The 21,690-nt window shown below is 39.6% G+C and overlaps 1 protein-coding gene across 1 annotated transcript in view; it reads right to left on the bottom strand.

The window, feature by feature from the left end:
• SULF1 (sulfatase 1) overlaps nucleotides 1-21,690 on the bottom strand; it is a 121,471-nt gene that overhangs the window by 29,336 nt on the left and 70,445 nt on the right. The window contains exons 7-13 of the mRNA XM_030446242.1: nucleotides 17,169-17,320; nucleotides 14,907-15,076; nucleotides 4,739-4,889; nucleotides 3,575-3,750; nucleotides 2,880-3,008; nucleotides 2,530-2,586; nucleotides 1,388-1,517 (exon numbers count right to left, since the gene is read on the bottom strand). Of these exons, the coding sequence (XP_030302102.1) occupies nucleotides 1,388-1,517; nucleotides 2,530-2,586; nucleotides 2,880-3,008; nucleotides 3,575-3,750; nucleotides 4,739-4,889; nucleotides 14,907-15,076; nucleotides 17,169-17,320 (965 nt within the window). The remainder of the gene's footprint in view (nucleotides 1-1,387; nucleotides 1,518-2,529; nucleotides 2,587-2,879; nucleotides 3,009-3,574; nucleotides 3,751-4,738; nucleotides 4,890-14,906; nucleotides 15,077-17,168; nucleotides 17,321-21,690) is intronic.

The raw sequence follows: 21,690 nt of genomic DNA, 5'->3' as shown, positions 1-21,690 counted from the left end.
GAACGAGAAGACGAAAGGTGGGGAGGGAGCTTTTCTCTCCCCATCACCCTCCGTTTTGCTGTGCAGAGCCCAACCTGCCCTGGGCAAAGCACCCTGGGTGGCTACAGACGGAAGGGGAGCACAGTGAGGCTTTATGCTCCCCTTCAAAACAGCTTTCCCAGACTTCAGTGCCAGGCCTACAGCTGACTACAGCAGTCTGAGCAAACATCTGAGGGAAAGGTGCAAGCGCCTGCCTGGGAGAAATCGCCTCACACTCCTCCCAGGGAGGTGTCTGGGGATGGGGATGGAGAGGGAGGATGGCAGGGAGGGAGGGAAGGAGACACAGCCCAGGGCCCCCAGCATGGGCTTGCTTGGAGGTGGTGTGGGTGGGTAGGCATACAGCTCCCTTCTACACCTCCCCAGTAAGTTCATGTAGGTAGAGGAATAATTCAGAACAATTTGAGGTCAGATTCACTGTTTTTCTTAATTTAGCCCTGTCCTGGTTTGGGCCAGGATAAAGGTAATTTTCTGTCTTGTACTTTTGCTTTCAGCTAAGTCTCTTGTAAGTAGTAATCTCTCTCCCTTATTCTCTCTTCTTTCTTTACCTGGGAGGGGAGGGGGATTAACAGAGAGTATCTGTTACTCGGTTTAATTGCTGGTCCAGTGTTAAACCGTGACAAGCCCCCTCCTTGTATCCAAACCACAGGACTGCAGGTGTAAGCATACCAGTCAGGGGTGCAGTAACTTCTGGCCTTGTAAGTAGGCACTTAGACCTTTGCATCAGTCAGGCATTAGATGGAAACTATTAAGGATATGAGAAGAACAAGTATGGGTTCAAGAATAAGCTTGGGTATGAGTATCACAGTCCGATTCCTCACAGTGACCTTAAACAGCAAGTGTTTCTGAGCAAGTTACCCTTCTATTAAAGTTGTTTCAGTAGATAATAACATACCAAGTGTATAAACCAGTTGTTTACCCCAGCAAATAAAATCATGTATAACCAGAGGACTAACCAGTTTGCTTTGGTAATTCTGAATTAGTGAGTACAAGCCTGCACTGCTCAAAAAGGTTCTCTTCCTTATTCATAATTATAATAGAATTATCTTGCACATTTAGCCATACACTGAACCAAAAAAGTAGCTATCAAATGTTATTTTTGAACATGGGAGTTATATTTGAACATAAGCCCTGTACAGAAACAGCAAACCAAGGACTAGCCCTCTAACACATTGAATTGCACTTTTGCTTTCAGTAATTTGTGCCTGGCTTTCTTTCTTCTGAAGATATTCAGAATAATGGTCTTTTAGCTATCTCCCAAATGCTATTATTTTTCAGATTCTTTCAACACATAATAGAAAATAAGCATTTCCTTGTGGCATGTAGAAGACTGCAGTTGTCTGTAGCTTACCTGTCCTGGTTGTTCACAGGCTGTCTGGTATCTTGCTTGCTGGCATAATTCTTTTACTCTCTCATATTTGGGTAGTTGATTAGACTGCTGAGTGTTTTTGTTGGGTTCCTCCTTTTTGCGTAGAAATTTGCTTTAAGAAAAATAAAGTTGAATATTTCAGATGCATTCCTCTGAACTCTGAAGATGATGAAGTTAACTGGAAGGGCAAAGCTACTGGAAGATTTAATGTCTTCTCAGGGAAAAAACATCCCCACACTTCTGTGTTACTGACCTTCAATGTAGGTCACATAGTAAAAAAAAAAAAAAGCTCAGGTGATTTGCTGGAAATTACCCAAAGAGAAATAAGAGCTGCTGAAATATGCCTAACTGATACAGCTCAGCACCATTCACACATAAATGTATGCATTTCACAAAGCAAAACATATTGAAGCAGTACTTGCCTGGCTGAAAAGCCCAGATGAAGAGACTAAAGGGCTTCCACATTCACTCAGCACTAGTTTGGCTGTATCTTATTGCATGTGTCTTATATTACAATGTGCCTGATATGCACTGTTTTGTGCTACATCACAGAAAATTTCCACAATCTCTAAAGCTATGAAGTGCCACAAGGAAGCTGCTGAAAAATTTTTACAGAGAGAAAATTTCCACAGCAATCATTGATAAGGCAAGAGGATGTAAAGAGGTATCAGTGAAAAGTGGAGCAGTTACAGTCAATTCGTTTACATATAAGCATTTTCTTAGCTAGCACAACAAAAAAGAATGCTTCCAAATGCATGATGGAAAATACAAAATGAGTTGACAGGAGGATTCTGGATTTGAAACATGGATTTCAAAAGAAAATGAGTCAGATAATGATATAAGTGGTCATAAGAACGGTTTTAGGAGAAAGAGGAGGTACAGAGTAGGAGTCACCAGAAGTGCCTGCCTTCAAATTTCTTCAGTGGTAGGGGTTTGGGAGCACAGCAGCTTGGAAAGCCAGTGGTGAGAAACTAGGAAACAAGTCAGGATTGTAAATCTGCTTGCAAAATTTACTACTTCGCTGACCATAAAAAGGAAGAGGAGGAAGCAAAAAGGAAAACATGTACAAGAGAGTGTTCCTAGCAGACAGGTTCTCCCAAGACTCTCTCACCCCTAATATTTACCCTCTTTCCACCAGAAACGTGTCACGCCAAATTTTGATCTTCTTGTTTGTTCGAAACCTGAAAGCAAAATAATAACAGTTACCTCTGGCATCTAGGTATTTTTAACATTTTATTTTTGAAAAAAGCATTTCTCCACTTACATCTGCAGTTTTAACATTTTATTTTTGAAAAAGCATTTCTCCACTTATATCTGCAGTTTTATAGATGTACAATTTCAGAGACTCTTCAAATGTAAAAGCTGTTGTTGTTGACATGACACAGCTCATTTCTGCAGAATCTTTTTTCACAGAGTTGTTGATTTATTTAGGTGTTTCATTCTGAACTGGCTAAAAAAAAATATTGGGTCTCACCTGTTTCCTGGTCTCTCCAAGTCCAGAAGCTTTAGGACAGATTTGCCATCCATATCTGGAGGTGTGTCAAGTCCTGCTATATCCAGAATTGTTGGAGCAAGATCAATATTGAGAACTATCTGAGGCACTCTGCAAATCAACAGAAAAGGTCATAGTTGTCATGTGTTCAATATTTTAAGTCTTCACATTCTCTTGGAAATAGAGTGGTAATTAATGTTTACCAGGGCTTTGAAGATTTAAAGCTCTACAGAAGTGCTAAGTTTAGAAACTTTCCTCTGAGGGATACAGTTCTGAGAATGACAGGCCAGTACTGCCAAGTGCCATCACACAAAAAGAGTTGAGCACAATAAAACAGGGAGATGCAGTAGCCACTGGACTTCTCTCATTGACACTGAGGGCATCTCACCATCCATTCTGCTAAGCCAGAAGGTAAGCAGTAAAGATGAATGTCTCCTTTTTCAAAGAAAAACTCAAAGCCTAACCCTACAAGACTGCACATTATAAGACTTTCTCATCCGCATTATAACTTAGTAATAATACACAAAATGAAAGACATGCCTCTTTTATAAGGCTCATTTCACTACACTAATGGGACATCTTTTATGAAATGAAACTAGTCAGAGTGATAATTACATGCTCTTAGAAACATTTTACATCATGTTCAGCAGCTGTGCTAGATACATAAGAGGACGTACACTGATCCCGGCTCTACACTTGGACCACGAATAAAGAAAGGAACTCGAATATCAAAGTCATATGGCATTGACTTCCCCTTGACCAGTCCAAACTGCCCAATATGGTAACCATGGTCAGCAGTGTAAATAATGTAGGTATTCTCCAGTTCTCCCATCTCTGCAAGCATCTGGTATAGCTGCAATACAGCACAGGAAAAACTCTGGATTAAATGTTGCAAAACATGTTTTGTGCATAATCATGTTTAACCAACATCTTACTTCCTCAAACACACAGAACTAAACACGACATCAATGTTGTGGAAACAGACATTCTGGGGATAGACATTTTTACCTGTCATCCTTACTCTGCCATTAAAAAATTAAACTTACAAGTGCAGTTTTGTTTTTCACAGAGGGAAAAATTAAACAGGTCCAGAAAAGTAAAATAGCAAAACATATTAATACTAATACAGTGCATTAGTATGTCCAAAAGTCATTGTGTAGCCAAACACAGCCTGGGAAAAAAAGTGTACTGCAGCTTTAGGGCAAATGGTACTCAGATTTGATCTACTGTGTTAGTCTTCAACTTTCTCATTCCTTACAGTTGTGGGCTTGGGAAAAAGCTGTAAATTTTTATTAAAGTTTAAAGAAGTCTCTCTGGGGGAAGATCTTTGGTCATGGTTCTTGATTTTTCAACAAAAAGTCATGCAGAGTACACCTAATAGTTCATGTATCATGTTACCTGTAATTAGCTGTACACTGCATTGCCTAACTTCTGCAAACACCAGCACACTGACACCTGAGTTGCTGTGAATTGCCAATTCCCAGATTTCATCTGAAGGATGAACTGTGAAAGGAGTGTGTGAAATGAACAGAAGTTGTCATGTGTGCACTGTGTCTCTCCATGTGTGCATGCAGGTGATGCATCTTCTGTTAACACCAGGTTTTATATCAGGCTCAGTGACTTTTCCCTTTTAAAAAAACCCACCAGCTTATTCATCCAACAACTTCAAGAGAAGCTTGGCACTATGTTTCAGAGAACATAAACGCAATTAATTTCTAATGAGTCATTCTTTGTAGCTCGAGGGCTTTCCCCAGGCTATGGTTGATGAAGGTAAAGAAAGAATTCATTTAATTCTGTAATTGAGTAATAAGTTTGTATTCACAGTAGTTCTCTCAACTCACTCTTTCCATAGAGTCGTCAACTGACATCAAGGTCTGAAGTCTTTTGCGCTGCAAGACGTTTGTAAACTCCATGTGGATAGGCAGCATGGGCCCTGTGTATTGCATGATCCAGTGCTTATCCATGTTGGGTGCATAGTTATAGCTTGGAGTGCTGGGAGGAAAAGAAAGGATTTGAAAAGTTGAGCAGCATCACAGGCATGACAGGAAAGTGGGAGCTCCTCTAAGACAGTACTATCAAACAAACAATTAAACCAACCATCCCACGTAGTAGCTGGTATTCCTAATGTAAAATATCACAAATATCAGCTTGGTGGCTTCCAAGCTTCATTGCTTCATACATCAGTATTCAGAAATATGGCACAGAGTTCTCCTGAAACAAAGAATGGTATTTTAAGACTTCAAACACCAAAGGGAAGATTTGAGGTGTTATATCCACAGCCCATGACTGTTTGAAGGATATCATATAAGAAACAAGAATATAGGAATATAAGAAACAGATAAATCACTTCTGAATAAAAAATATGGCAAAAAATATGCCAAATAAATTTGCTGTATAAATATGCACAGTACAAAAGCTTTCCATCAGTCCTGTTTTTATACCTAGCATACATGACAACTATAAGGTGAAGAGAAACCACACAAAATCCATGTTCTGTAATGGTTTCACCTATATATGACCACTTCCTTTTTCTAACACTTGCACATCCAGGCTTTGATAATCTAGGTTTTGGTTTTCCTTGTTTTTAATGCATTGCAGTACAGGATATATACGGTGTAGCACTACCTCTGAAAAATAAACACAAATAGAAAATGACAAAATGCTGTTTGTGCTTGGATTACTTTGATTTCTATGTTTCTCTTTTCAATTTATAACAAAAATGCAATTCAATACTAATTTACAGTTTAGATACTGCTAATTTAAATATGTGCATTATCCAAAGGTATGTTTTCCCCATAGAAAGCTTTATGTGTAATTGTTTTTTTTAAGAGGTAGTACAAAAAATATCAGAACATAGTATGCTGACAAGTATACTTAATAAGTATACTTTCAGTGAGACTTATATAGACTTGATGAGTTCCTGTGTGACCTATACTGGGTGATCCTGCTCTGGCAGGGGGACTGGACTCAATGATCTTTTGAGGCTCCTTGCAACCCCTAATATTCTCTGATTCTGATTCTGTGATAAACTAAAAACACTTTGAACAGTCTTTTATTTAGCTTTCAGTTATTTTGACATGGTTGCATGTGATCACAGAATGGTGGAAGCAGTTGGTTTTATTGTATCAGCTATAATATGCATAACCTACAATTACATATTCTGAGGATAAAAGTTGGGTAAATGGGCAGCATAATACACTGGTAGTCAATTGCAATAAATTAATCAAGCCCACATTTTAAACTGAGATTATTTTTTAGACTTTACGTAGTTTTGAGAAGCCTGTTATGGCTCTAGTACATACAGCTAATTTTAAAAGGCCTGCTTAACCAGTAGCATCAAGGGAAAAAAATAAGTGAGGCAATGTTATCACAGCATTTGTGGACATTTCCTTGAGTACTTCCTTCCTAAGAAGTATGGAAAGGTTAGCAAAGACAAACATAATGTGTAATACCTTTTCTGTTGGAAATTCTTTTATTTCAGGTTGAAAAGTCAAAATATTGACATTACCTATGCTAGAAGTATGATTATTTTTTTAAAAAAAGAAACTTATACTACAAAAAATTAAAGAAAATGATCCCAGGAGTGCAGTCCTCTAGGCTGTTGGCTAGACAGAAGCTCTAGCATATGGACTAATAGAGCCCTAGACCTTGAAGATGCAAATCTCAGCAGTTCTGGTCACCTATCAATTATTAGGCATACTGACAGAAAAGAAAGATGCTTTGAGTGCAAACTTTCCTCTCTTTCTTTCGAAACTTGTCAAATGAGATGCCTTCCCTTGAAAGAGCTCAGTTTTGAGAAATCAGCATTTTCCAGAAAGCCTCTGCTTTTTTTTTTTTTCTTTCCTTTTTTTCCCTTTTTTTTTTTTTTTTTTTTTTTTTTGGTGGACTCCTGAGTGGCCCCACCATGGAGGGATGAGGTGGCTGTGAGCTCCTCTCAGCCTGCCATTATGTGACAGCCTGCTGCTGTGCCATGAAGGAGATCCAGCTGCTGAGGCAGCCTCTGCTCTCATGTTCCCAGGCCATTGTCAAAAACCTCCTCCACATAATGGATAAGTCCTTAAAAGCAGCACTCAAGAGTTTTAGCAGGGTGGTTAAAACCTTTCACAGACACTTTCCAAATGCACGTTGAATTTTCTGGGTGAGAAATGCAGTAGGCTGAGAGTAAGCAGAATTTTCCTCCCAGACAGTTCACTTCTGTGAAATATCCAGTGCCAGTGACTAGTGGGAGAAATGTGAAATGGGGGCTCCCAAGTGGAGGGAAACAGGGCTATGGAAGAGACAGAAAGGAATCAAAAAACTCTACAGCTTGTCTGTGTTCCCTGTATAGTCCTCTTTGTTTGTGCCATGCAGAAATCCTCTAGACCAGCACTTCTTTCCAGGCACAAGACCTGAGAGTGACCTCAGATCTGTCTTTTCTGGGGGAGTGAAAAATCCCAAAACAAATGCAACAGAGATGAATTCTTGAGAGGATATTGCTGGTTTCTGAAAACCTTTCCAAGTTTCCTCATCCCTGGCAATGATAACTGTTTATCACAACTTTTTTTTTTTTTTTTTCTTGAAACAGTAGGAGATATCAGCTACATGTTCAGCTGTTACAAACCCTTGAAAGTCATCCTGGCACAGTCTGTCTCCGTTTCCATTCTTTCATTTTTGCAATGGCTTTGCTCTGTATTGGCAAATATTGCTATAAAGTAACACCAACATCTACATTTCCTTGATTCCTTTTAGCACTGGGAATACAAGGTTGAATATACGTACACATATATGAATATATGTGTATTTATTGCCTCTTTTCTCAATTATGGGGGCTATCTTGTCTTATTCACATTTGTTGATTCATGGTCAGCAGACAGTGCCAAGCACCCCAGTACTTCCAGGGTGTCCATGGATCAGTCGCTGGTCAGACTTTGCTGGGCTCAGGTGCTGCTCCAGAGTGCAATAAGAAGTTCCTGATATCAAGGTCACTGTTGCTAGATGCTCAGCAAATAGTAAAGCATTTAACCTTACAAATGTGTGCCCAGAGACTGACTGGGAGTTCATCTTACATGTTACAAAAATAGGTAACATGAAAAAGTGCTTCCCTTCACGTAGGTCAGTTCTAAAACGTCCATCAACATATTATATGAGTATTAAATCTGTAGAGAGGGTAAGGATTGAGAAAACAAATTATTACGCTCCTAAAACAGTATGCTATCTGTCATTCTTGTAGGCTATGCCAGTTTGGGCAAATCTAGATTGCTCAGTTGCTGCATTTAGCCAACACACACTACGCAGAATTTACTACACAGAGACTTGTTGGCACTGCATGACTTGTCTGTTCTGGCACTGGTCAGGACACTGGAAGGTGTCAGGTTTATAAAATTCCAACTTGAGATCCCCAGTTTAAGTAATTAAAAAAAAAAAAAAATCCTGACTACTTAGCACAGATCCTTTTCCATAAAGGCATTCTCATAATGAGGAAAATAATTCACCTTGAGATTCCGTAATCACTCATCTACGTGAATAAATTTACAGAGAAATCATCCTATTTTATATGCAAATTTGAAAAAAAGAATATATTGGTATCAGCCTTCTCTGGCCTTAGATTACAGTCTCTTCAGGGGAAGAGAGTGACTTGTGATTTAGGTTCTGTTATCACTTAAACTCTCTGCATTGATGCGCATTGTTCTGTTCCTGCTACATCATGGAAATCTCATTTAGTGTCTGTTTACCACCTGTTAAACTGCAGCAGCCAAGCTCACAGTGGTGATAATAGTGTTTTAGAGGATATGGAAGGAGTAAACAGCTATAAGCATACTGCACTTTTCTCTTTAAAAAAAGATATAACTTGTTTATCTGTAGGCATTTGTTCAAATAAATACTTGAAGTTATTTTGAGAGGAAAGGAATTTTATCAGCATTCAGCTTTGTGGTCTGAATCCAGAAGTCCTCAATGACCTTCAGTTACATGAACAATCTCTATTTTCTAGCATACATTTTATGCTGACAACATGTTTTGCTATATTTAAATATCTAAATTCAAAGTTCAAAAGAGAGAATGCACCTTATTTGACCTCTAAGGTACCACAATAAGTTTAACTTAGACAAAAATAAAATAAACCAGCAACCCAAAAAAATGGATGCTTAGACTTGAGAACCTACCGAGATAAGGTCTTCAGACAATAAATGATTCAGAAATTAATTACACTATAGTTTACTAGTAACTGAACTGCTTTCTGTATGATATTCAATGAAAAAAAATGGAATAAAGCCCTTCTACAAGTCGTTATTACACAATGATACTTTAGAGATTAAGAAAAAAAATGGGAGATTCAGCTTAGCTAATGCTGCTTACACAGTTGTGGTGTCTGTGTGGAAAAGAAATAAATCAGAACACAGCATGTTTTCAGAGCTCCCAGAATTCAATGCAACTTTAAAACTTGTTTTCCAAAATTTTGATCTAAATATATACATTTCTGTTTCAGGTGCATTAACATGGAAAGAAACAATCAGGTTTACAAGCATTTGTTCAATTGCTCATACTAAAAATCTGCATTTGCAATCTCCTTATTCCCTCCTGTTTTTATCCAACAGCAAAAAAATCCTGTTCATAAAAATACTGCCGAAGAATGTTAGTTGTGAATAATTACATAGAGTTCTCAGAGGTTTTTATCCCCAAAGTGTTTGGCTAATCTGTTTAGATTGGGAGTCTTCCAGTTAGTGAAAATAATACAGTACTTATATGCTCCAGGAACAATTTCATTTAATAAAATTAAAGGTCAAGAACATTTTAAAACAATACCTATGGCAAAACTCATTGTGAAAAATGAATAGTTTCTGTACAAAATTAACACCTATATTATTCTTTGAAATATGATTAGCAAACATTGCATAAGTGGTTATGTTTCTTTAGAAAAAGTGCAAATAAATAAAGGAAGCAAATCCTTTGTTCCAGGGAAAGCAGACTTCCAGGTCTAGATGTTTTTCTTGGAAAGCAGGAAGCCTAGGTCCTGGACAAGATTAAAAGTCAAAAAAACATAACCAGTGGTACAGTCAGTATTAAAGTGAAGTTGATTTTCACCATTCTGGGTCTACTTTCTCTGCCTTTTAAAAAGGGAATTTATTAAACTCGGGTATATTTATGTATATGTGAGGTATGAAAGTTTCACTCCTGAAGTGTCACACAAGTGCTGTATTTTGGAACAAAGAAGAAAAAAAGCTGTTACCAGTTAAATATAACACCTTTTTATTTTTAGCAAAAAATTATTTGTTGCTCCTGCAGAAATTAATTAGGTAACTAGAATCTTACTGCATTTCTAAATCACACCATTTCTTCTACTCCTACTTAAAGTCACACTCACAGTGATACACTGCATGATTTTGACCATTTATCTTTAAGTTAAGAGCACAAGCCAGCAAGCCTCAGGCCAACAGTGGCAATCATCATCATAGAATCATAGAATCATAGAATCTTAGGTTGGAAGAGACCTTAGAGATCATCTAGTCCAACCTTCCTGCCATGGGCAGGGCTGCCTCTCAAACAGACCAGGTTGCTCAAGGCCTCATCCAACCTGACCTTGAACACCTCCAGGGAGAGGGCATCCACAACTTCTCAGGGCCATCTATTCCAAAGTCTTGCCACTCCTCTACTGAAGAACTTCTTCCTAATATCTAGTCTAAACATATTCTCCCCCAGTTTAAAATCATTCCCCCTTGTCCTGTCACATACACTCCTGTGAAAAGTCCCTCTCCAGCCTTCCTGTAGGTTCCCTTCAGGTAGCAATAAGGCAGCAATAAGGTCCCCCCAGAGAATTCTCTTCACCATGAATGAACAATAGCAGCTCCTTCAGCCTCTCCTCATAGACAAGACACACTGTCAAGATTTATTACTGATGCAAATGTGTGATCCCACTCCAGTGGGTAAGTGCCCACATTACAAGAAATATCACTGTAAGAGGCAGATGTTTGAGATGCTGCCTTGGTGACTAGGAAGCACCTTGAGTGCAGCCATCTCAAATCCCAAATTCACATCTAAGTCTGGTCTGGGGATCCAGAGGTGCAACAGCATTGCTCTTCATGCTTCAGTAATGCAAACACACTGCTACCACCAGACCTGGTCATTCAACACTTTTCACGTTATAATTAAATGGAAACATAAGGCTCTGCCTTTCATATCATCTACATTTTCTTACATTACTTTCAGAAGCTCTCCAGTCTTTCACCAGACACCATTTCAAGCTGCTCCTCCCAAAATTTTTAGCTTGGCCATAGAATTGCTTCCAGGTAATCATAAAATCAGTTTGTTATTCCTCTTGCCAGCCCAAGAATCTTTAACTCAGCACAGCCAGCAGTGTTTTAGATTTCCATTTCCACCTGCCTTCTGTAGATTTTTTGCTTCTAATATTTGTTTACTTCACAGCTTTTAAATAGTTTAGATCTGTCTCTCAGTTCCCCTTGGAGTGGGTCACTTTGGAAAGCAAAAGGAAAGCCAGAGTGTCAGAGACCCTGAGCATTACTGAGAATTCAGGCTTTCATTAGACCATCCTTTTCATTAGACCATCTTCTCCTGCTCAGCTGTATGATGGAACAAGATTATCCTGTAACAACTTCCAGGGACACCTAGAGAGCCATATCTTGTGTCATAACTTCATATTTAACTAAAGCATTTCCAAAGGTCTCGCAACCTCACTCCTCAACAGATGTTGCTCATTACCAGAGCAAAGATCTACATATTGCTTTCATCTGGTACATCTTCTACAGTCTCATTTTCTTCTACAGAAATGAATTCTGGGCATAGCTAGAATACATGCATTAGTATGATTTATTTTCAGAAATAGTTTGAGGACAGAACTCTCCCTGAACTGGAGTATTTCCTTCCTTAGCTGCTCCCCTCTTCATATGTGCTTGTGGAAATCTTCTAAACAAACTTTTGGTGTAAGGTATTTTTTAAAAAAATTCATAAAGGCACTATTTCAATCAAATGGCAGGCACTTTATCAGCAAAGATATCTCACATAATTTAAGAGTCTGTTTTAGCTACTGTCCTCTTAAGCAAAACTTCCCCTCACATGTGGTTGACAGGCTATCTTAATCCCTGGTTTGTAGGTATAACCTTCCATCCCAGTTTGTAAAGCCAGCAAGCAGCTTTTGACCTGGTTTCCCTTCTTTGTTGGAGGTAGGTGTTACAGTAACATGATATAGCAACTACATTTTTAAAAACAAAATCCAAGGTTAGATGGCTGTCACCCAAGGTCAGGAAGAAAGATTCAAATGGTGCTTGACCACCAAGGAAGAAAACCTAAGGGTTAAACGTTCAAATTACACAAACTTTGGCAGGAGGGATTTTATTGTTCTTGTGCTATTTTCACAGGGAGCACTGAATATTTCTGTGACAACTAAACTTCTTATATATTTTAGAGCACGATGCTAATATTTTTGCTAGAGAAATCAGCTTTTTGGAGGTCTCAGCTACCCAAATTGGCATTTCATCTTCAATTTGTCTCATTTCTTAGTCTGCAGACTGAACTCTAACACATGCAGTCAGTGCAATAAGAGACACAAACTAACTCAGCAAGAATCTCTTGCGGTCACTATAGAAAAAAAAATCTTTGCAAGAAGGTTGCCAAGAAATGAACACCATAAGACAAGAAGAAGCACAGCTGAGTCTCATGTTTTGGGTTATTTCACAAGTAGTCTAGCAGAGCAAGGTATTTGTTTAGACCTCAGGAGTCCACAAAAAAAAAAAACAAAACAAAACAAAAAAAAAAAAAAAAAAAAAACCAAAACTAATTTACACAAGTACTGAGATGAAACTAAACCTGGAAATACATAAGTAGGCTCTTCACTTGTTCTTTGCAGGTGAAATGCAGCCTGTATAAGGTGGAGAGGAGTTTAAAATTTTGGAACAACAAACAGTAGAGAGTGTAAGAAGCATGATAAACCAATGCAAGTTCCTACAAGCACTCTTGTGTTAGAAGACAAGGAGCATGCAGCCTAAAATGAGCTTCCTTGGCCTGGGGAGAGGTAGGGTGAGGTAGGGTGATTCAGTGCTTTTCTTCCAGCCGTGGTCCCCACAGCTAAGAGGAAACAGTTTGAACCCTCCCCTCCCATATGATGGATTGTCCCCCAGCACACAGGATGGCTTGCCTGAGGCCAGGCAATCTGTGCCACTAAAGGGGAAGCAATCTGTTGAACAGAGTGAGAACAAATGGATCCAAGGCTCTTGCTTTGAAAAGAGGTGACTGAAAGAAGACAGAGGAGAGGTCCATTAAATGTGATGTAGTGACTCTTCATTGTTCCTTACAGGATGGGAAGGAGGGGACACCAGTGGCAAGGTCCAGGTTTAGAAGGAAAGAAAAGGTTGTCCTTTGTCCCTGATGCGTGGGGTACCACTGTGGGACTTGTTGCCACAGGATGGTGCAGCTGGCTCTGTGGTTCAGAAAGTGCTCAAACAGATGAAAAGGGAACAAGGCACAGTGGTTTGGAATCTTCAACTGAACTGGTGGTTTTCAGAGGCTAGAAAAACAAGGAAAAGGAATCTTGCCTGGGTTTTTTTTTCTCTCTGTAAGCATTCCTGGCAGATTTCATCTGAAGGACATAATTCCAGATACTGAGTTGGAGAGATCTTTCATAAAACTCAATATGACAGTTTCCATGTTTTTAAGTATATCATATTTTTCACTAGGCTACAATAATGTGATGATAATTCTTCAGGATGATTACTTCAGAACCATCTACCTTTTCAAGTGCTTATTTACACACTAAAATATCAATCTCATCACTTCTTGTATACAGGCAGGAATTATCCTGAACATCTAAATAACCATGAAACATTGCTGACTGCTTTGCATAACTTGCAAAGTTTAGTGTCAGGAATGTGGAAGTGTTGAGAATGTAGGATAAAAAAAATACAGTTAAGATTGTAACGTCAGGAAAAGTGGTATATCTAGAAAGTAGCAGCCAGTAAGAGGACACAAAAATAGAAACTAATAAATATTTACCCATGTGTCATGTACAGCTATTCCTTTTCTGGGCCCAGCTAATGATCAGTTTATACAGCAACTGCTGCTACTTGCAATTCTAAACTAGTTAATGTAAGTACCAAACATATCCTTGCGTGTCAGCCAATGCAGTGTCCAAAATGCAGTTTGTAGACCACAGACCTTTTCTGCAGTGTAGTGAAGCTCCTCATTTTTAGAATCCAAATTAATGCACAATCCAGCTAAGACATTTTATGATGCTTTCTCTGTGTGGAAGGAGCCTCAAAGACACTGTTTAAACATGAATGGGAAGAGTGATCCACATGCCCACGGCAGACAGAAGGGAGATGGTAAGCTTCCCTAACACCTCTCTATGAGGAAAAGGACTCAGAATATTCAGGGTATAAAGCAAGATGTGAAATCCAGGACTATCCTTAGATTTTTACTTAAATTTGGCTTCAGTTCCAGAAACAAGATGAGGAGGGTTGGTTTTTGTTTTGTTTTGATTTTTACTATTTTTTTAATATATATATATATATTATAGTATAATCACCAGGAAAGCTTAAGCAAGTTGTTTAAAAATGAAGTCTATTAGGCTATTTTGGGAATCTTCCAGTATCTAGTCTATAAACAAATCTGGTGCACTCAAAAGCTACAAAAGACTGTTTTTACTCTTGATGTTAGTTAGTTAGAGCCCAGGAAGCACATATCTTAAAGGAAGATGAAGGAAGTAATATCTTTCCAACAGATCCTGACCTGTGTCTACATATTTTCAGGGTATTGTAAGAAGCTGCCCTTACAAAGCCAAATACTGACCTTTTAATCTCCCACAACTTCCCAGGAGGAAAAGAGCTTCTCTCTGCTTTAATAATAGTCAGAGCTGTCACTCTCCTCCCTGAAAGGAGCACACACAGCAAAAGAAACAAGCAAATATTCACTGCATACTATGAGTTATATTGGAATTCTCTTTTCCTGAAATGTCTCCATAAAAAAAAATAACCCAGAACAAGCAGCTACAAGAAGTGGGTCTGGCAGTGTGGTATTTTGACTTACATATGCTGTGAAGCATTGGGGTAGAGCTCTGAGAACTGTGGTGCCGAATCCTCGGGGCCATGGGGTGCAGCGTGGCTGATGACCATCATTATGGGTCTATGGGGATATATCCTCTTAGACATTCTGAAGTAATTAATGCTCTCATTAGTGATTAGGTCTGTGAAGTAGTCCTGGAACATATGATTAACACAATGCAAAAATTACAAAGTGCATGATTAATTAGATCACATCACATACTATCATGTTATTATGCTATTTCCAAGTCCTTGTTAAAGCTAAGATCAGGAAGTAAAAATATAACATCAAAGAGATGTATGATTCCAGGGAGCAAGAGGGAGACTGAGCAATACTTATTTTCTTAAGCAGGTGATGCCTCATAAAATCAGAGAGTATTTTGCAAATCAAATACAATAAAAGGCATTAAGTAAATATGATTGCCAGATTTTGTAATATAACGCTAAATAAAATTTAAAATGACAGGCTATACTGACAAGATATGTTTCTTGAATTTCACTGATAAAAGACTTCCACGAAGTAATGGCTTCTAACTGCAAGACATCACTGACTCTCTTTACATCAACATTTCTTGCATGCTCTTTGTTCAGCATATACTTTTGCATATGCACAAAGTGGAAGAAAGCTCCAAAAGGCAACAGACTGCAAAAATCTTTATCAAAGAAACTGCAAATGTGAATGCAGGCAGTAGTTGAATTCCTGCAGGGTCTGTTCATTTAATTGTGCAACTTTAAGCAGTGCAGCTGCTGAGATTAAGGTTGTGACTCGCTAATAAACTGGCTTAACCCACAGCCAAGGTGGCAAATGGAAGCCTACAAGGCGAAGGGAGGAAATGGAACTAAAAAAAAAAAAAAAAAAAAAAAAAAAAGGATGAAAACTTAAATTAAACCACCTGCCACCTTGGAGTATTCACTGTTGGCCTGGAGGTCTAGTCCTGGCTTCATTGAGAAAGTGCTGAGACAATGTTTGTAATTTCAAGCACTTCCAGGCATGACTAATCATATGTTGTGGATTCGAGGCCCTGAACAGCTGCAAAAGCAGAGCCTGAGGGACAAGGTCTGTGTCACATCTCGGTGTTAGGACAAGGCAACCAGCTGTGACCTCCTCGCTCACTCGCTCCCTGTCCCCCTGCCCCTTCCCCTCTCCTCTAGCATGCTGGGAGCACACATGGCAACCCTGGCTTCTACAGTTCTTACAGGGATATGAGGGATAAGGAAAAGACAGCGAGGGACATTTTGGTGTACAAAATGGGCAAGAAGCACAAGACAGGGAAGTTGTGATAATTTCTGGTTTTGTGGCCTGTTAAGTGAAATGCCTGTATGATTATTCTGCCAAAGGATCTTCTCACCTCCTATTTGCCTATTTATTCTAGCTACGTACACAGGTTGTGTAAGGAATGTATAACCAACCACTATTCCTTATTTTATCTTTCCCTGCTCCCCCCCTGGCCCCCATCTATATAAATATATAATTAGTATCATGTAATTTCTGTGGGTGGGGAAATCAGAAACAAGCATTGTGAGCTTCCAATAAAATCTCATTACATGGGTCAGAAACCATAGCTGCAACATCTGTATCATCTTCTGTGAGCTACAGTTTGAGGAAATTCCAGATTGCTTTCTGTAGGCTGGAAAGTCTGCGATCTGCACCCCCAAGCTTTTCCGAGAAACTCCACAGCAGTGGGCAGGTCACCTTGGCATACTTTCCAAACTTTGTTGAGAGCATAAACAAGCTCTGAGGTTTTCCAAAGGCCATGTTCTCGCACTTATCTATTCTCACAGTCATACTGAGAAGCAGACACCACAGGCACAGAGGCTTTTTTTTTTTTTTTTTTTTTTTTTGGTGTGCACTGTTGCCATGGAGAACAACATTAACGGAGGTTTCTTACATTGGTAATAACTAACAACACCCAGCTAGCTTTACAGTTCATAGTGCAGGGGCCACAATTATTTGGGGGGAAGGACTCTATATACTATTTGCTTCTGCCACCAAACCATCCCTTTTAGCAGAGAGAGGGAGAGAAGGAGGGAGGAATCACCAGGCTGCACTGAAGAGCCCCTGGAATTTTTCTTCCTTTGCGCAATTAATGCCCTCACACAGAAATTGATCTGCAGTGCCCTGGAGAGATAATGACATCTCAATTTATTGGTTGCAGTTGGTTAATTAATTAATCACATGGTTATTTAATACTCTGAAAGTGATTTTTATATGGATTAATGATGGAGCATTTAGGTGTCTGGGAAATACCTTTGCATAATCAAATCCATGCTTCTCTTTGTTACCATTGCGAGAAATTGTGTAATTATAGAAGCGAGAGTTCTTCACTAATCCAATCCATTCTCTCCACCCAGGAGGGATGTAGCTGCCATTGTATTCATTGAGGTATTTCCCAAAAAAAGCTGTGAAGGTAAAAAAACAAAAAACAAAACACACAAACACACATGAGGCTTTGCAATACAAGTTCTTTAGTCTGAGTCTAAAGTATGCATGAATGAAGATGAAATGTGTTAGAATGAGTCAGAGTTGCTTTATCCAAAATTTTCCTTTTATACCTTAGAAGGATTTGAAATGAAAATAAGTTATTTTCAGAGTTGAAAGTTGAAAGAATTCATGACTTAAAGTTTTCTTCTTAATCTTTTGGAATCCAGTGTTCACATGGAATATTTTTAGGTTCCTTATTTTTTTATTTTTTTTTTTTTTAGAATGAGTATGTTTCTCCTGGTTTCCACTTGAAAATGGAATAAAAACTCAGTTCCCAGAGGAAACATCTGAGAAACACCATGTGATTTTAAGCAAGTCCTGTGATGTTTTGGATCCTGGCTTGAAAGCTTGGCCTTGGCAACCTAGTTACATTTGGTGATTTAATAAAGGTCTGAGAAGTCCAGATCTCCATCCCATTGGGCTACATTTGGGTAGAACGAGAGGGAAGCCCTGCCCTGCTTTGCTACCACAGCTTCTTTTAGGCAAAAGTAATGAAGAGACAAAGACTTGGAGGTCATGCACTTCCACCTGGCCTATCAAACTATGTGTATTTTTCCCCATTATTTCCATATTACAAGTCAGGGACCACTTAGACTGAAATTTTCAGCCTTTGCCATTGGTCCCAGGAGGTTTAGCAGGTGCTCCTGCCAATTCCTCTGGAAGGAAGCAGAAAGAAAAACAGTCTCACGATGCAGTGGGCTTCCAGCTATCTGGTAGTTGAACAGACACCAAAAGCCAGACAACTGGCTATGAGAAAAAGGATTTATGCTGGTGTGGCACCCTAGAAAATGCAGCCATGTTGCTTCTATGACAGATGGGTGTGGAAGTTTTTTATTTGCTTGTGTATGGTCTTTGGCCTGGATGAAAAAGCCACTTTGTCTGGCTCTCTGTTGCGTTTCTACTGCCTGGTAAGTGATGTGACAAAACACCTGACTAGGTCTGCAACTTGGCTTTTTAGGGATTTATTAGCTCCAGCACAGTCCCAGCAATTACTGGGCTGTCTGAATTCAATTCACTGTTTGCATTTTTCATTTTCTTAAGGTTTACAAGACCCTGAAGGGTCACCTTGTGCCAGCAGCTTTTTTTTTTTTTTTTTTTTTTTGTCCCCAAAAGTCAGCACAAAGGTAGTCTCTGTGCTCACAAAATGAAACACCCCCTGAGGAGCAGGAAACAACGGAGACCTCTTCTTTAGCAAGGGCAGAGCTTCTCTGAGCATCAGCTGCCCACCTCAAGCTGTCCTTCAGGGTGCTCAGGCCCTGCCCTCACTGTTGGTTCTGTCTTGGCAGCCAGGACTGCCCACAGAGAGCTGCCACCCAGCGTCACTTCCTTGGCTGGCCTTCAGGACACACGTCAAACCCCCACACTTGTTTCCTACTAGGAAATGAAATCACTTTGGAAAACCTCACATGCAACCTAGACGCCATCAATCTAACCAAAAAGCAGGAAGGGCTTGTGGAAGGGCTTAAATAATTCAGATCTGACTGATGTGGGCACGGTGAACTTCCTGGGAACACTGGTGGAAAAATCAAAACGTTTGTCATTAAGGCTTGCTTGAGGCAACATAAATATGGTGCAATTGAATACTGTAACTGCCAAATGTCACCAGCCAGAGGTTACAGACATACATAAGATTACTTTCCTACACCACGTGGAATGTGACATATAAACAAGTCCTACAGAGACTAGATCAGACTTTCAGATCTTCTTCCCACAGCTACTAAGAAAGCAACCCAGTGTCTCTCCTTTTTTTTCTCCTGAGACCAACCAGAAGGCAAGAAGCTTGAGGTGAAGAGGGTGACTGTGGGGAGGGGATACATGCCCAGCATCACTGCCTCCCAGAATGGAAACTGTAAAGGATAAAATACTGTACAAAAGGAAGCCAAGGAAAAAGAAGAAGGGAAAGAGCAGTCAGAGAGAGACAACAACTAAGAAAAGTATGGAAGAATGATGTGACTGAGTGAGAGGAAGCACTACTGAGCCAAACAAAACCAAGGACTGTCTGTGGTTACAGGGGAGATCTGAGGTCAGCTCCTCCTGAATGTCATCCCAGATCCAAGAGCAGCTACTGCATGACCTTGGGGAACCTTTGCGTGCTGCACCCATCTGTAAAGGACACTGCTGCCAGCCTGCCTCCCACAAAGATCAGAGGCTTTCAGGCTGTGAAATGGAAGTTATGGCCATTTATCATGTAGGATGGTTTGATAGACCCACCTATAATTAAGATTGACTAGTAGTGAGACCTGAACTCTGCTATTTACAGTCTTGCCAAACTTCAATCATTAGTGATGATAGTTTCCATGCTATCTGACTCAGGCTGGGTTTTGCTCTCTGGAACATTTTAGCCAAACCATTCAGCAATTTCCAAGAAAAATGCTAGGGAAAAATAAATGGGTTTGCCCATTTAAAAATAATTGGCAAATATTCCTCTAAGAAGCTCTAGTGTCTCTTGGATGTAGTGCCTTTCTAAGTAACAGATGCGACTGTGAGTATCTGCCTCAAAATGGCCAAGTTCTGAAAAACTGTAGCACACAGATGATCAGGAACGACTTACTACAGCTTCTCAGTGTAACACTGTCACCACAGGGTGTTCCTTTCTGGACCTGAGAAAGTCCTCAGTTGCATTTTTGGCACTAAAACAAAACCAGCCAGCTTCTCTGCTTCCTTCTCTCCTGTCTCTTTTGATATTCAGACATTACCTGATCGAAAGCCACCAGCATAAAGTATAGAGCTGAAATGCCCTGGCCCATAAGGATGAGAAATATCAACTGAATTTAGAAAAGGAAAGGGAGATGATGGGGACCAATTAATCGTGGAATTTCCTTGCTTTAGATTATTTAATTTTCTACCTTTAATAATGTTTTTTTAGCTCCCCTTTGGCCCCCTGAACCCCTTATTTTGGTGCATGTTATGAGACTTTGGATTGACAGCTTGAACCATTCACCTTTGTGTTGGCAATGATTTAATGTTTTATCATAAAAATAATCTCAGAGCTGTCAAGTTTAAAACAGCTCCTTGAGTGACAGTTTGCAGAAATAGATGTTTCCCCCTGTTGTAGAACAAAACAGTTCCCATGTTGAATGTATAGCAAAGCCCTGCATATGAGCAGAAGCAGCAGCAGCCATGATAATGGATCATATTTGCCAAATTTCTTTAACCGAGAGTGGTTTGTTGGTCAAAAGCTCAGGAGGATATGAGTAATTAGACAGATGAAGGGCTTTTACTGAAACACAAGAGTTCAGCCCCTTCACCATGGGAACCACTGAGTACAGGATAGGACAAGTGAGTCAGAGCTGGAGCCCAGGAGCCAGCAGTTTGTATCTGGCACTTCACTCCCTGAATGAAGACAAGTGTCAGAGTAAAAGGAAAGCAGAAGTGTCTGTGGAGCCAAATAATAATCAGCAAGTAATCACAACGGGTGTCCTAGTTGTTTTTTTGTTAACCAGAGGATTGTAAACAATTAAAGCACCACAGAACACGTCACGGAGCTGCCCAGGAGCTGACACCATGATATGCAAATGTCCTTGCTGGATCTTCACATGCTTGGCTTGCAGAGTCAACCAACATCCTGAACTCAGCTGTAGCCCGACACTTGCTGACCTGCCCAAGTCTGACTACTGACTGGGAATGCTCAGCTTTCCAAGCTGCTTGTGCTCAACAGTTACAGGGTTTAGGAAGCCTCTTCTGCTTGTAATTGATAGAACAGAGATTCTGACTCAATGGGTAAAAGCCTCATTAAAAAGTAATGCCAATTCAAGGGACATCTTTTCATTATCAGTTATAAGGTCCCCCACAGGGATAACAGGAAAGATAAATGCCAATTTCTGCATTTTCATAAGGCAGTTTTTATCTCCATTCTGTCAGTTTTGTTAACTGTTCCCACGACACACGGTTATTTTTTAATCACATGGAGAGTAGCTTAGTATGTCAGAATAATTGTACTTCGTATGAATATGTTCAATTAAGTTTATACAAACAAGAATACAGCATGGCAAACAATTATACAGACGTCTGTGTGTCTCAGGAGTGGCTGCAGAATGCACATGTTTTGCACCTGACATTAATAGTTATCTTAAGATAGGGTTTTTTTTTCCCCTTTAGTAACTAGCTAAGGAGTCCTGAACTGGACTGAGAGATCCAGGAGGCTGCAATGGGATCAAGACAAGGCAGTTTGAGCCAAGGCATCTCTTCAATTTGAAGCCAGGATATTTATAACTGAATGTGATTCAGACTCCCGTAACTCCCCGTGCTTTTTACCCCAGTATTTTCGAGACGTATTTATGACTAATGT

This window comes from Calypte anna, chromosome 2, assembly GCF_003957555.1.
Source record: "Calypte anna isolate BGI_N300 chromosome 2, bCalAnn1_v1.p, whole genome shotgun sequence".
NCBI lineage: Eukaryota > Metazoa > Chordata > Aves > Apodiformes > Trochilidae > Calypte > Calypte anna.
This window is presented reverse-complemented; position numbering and strand designations above follow the sequence as displayed.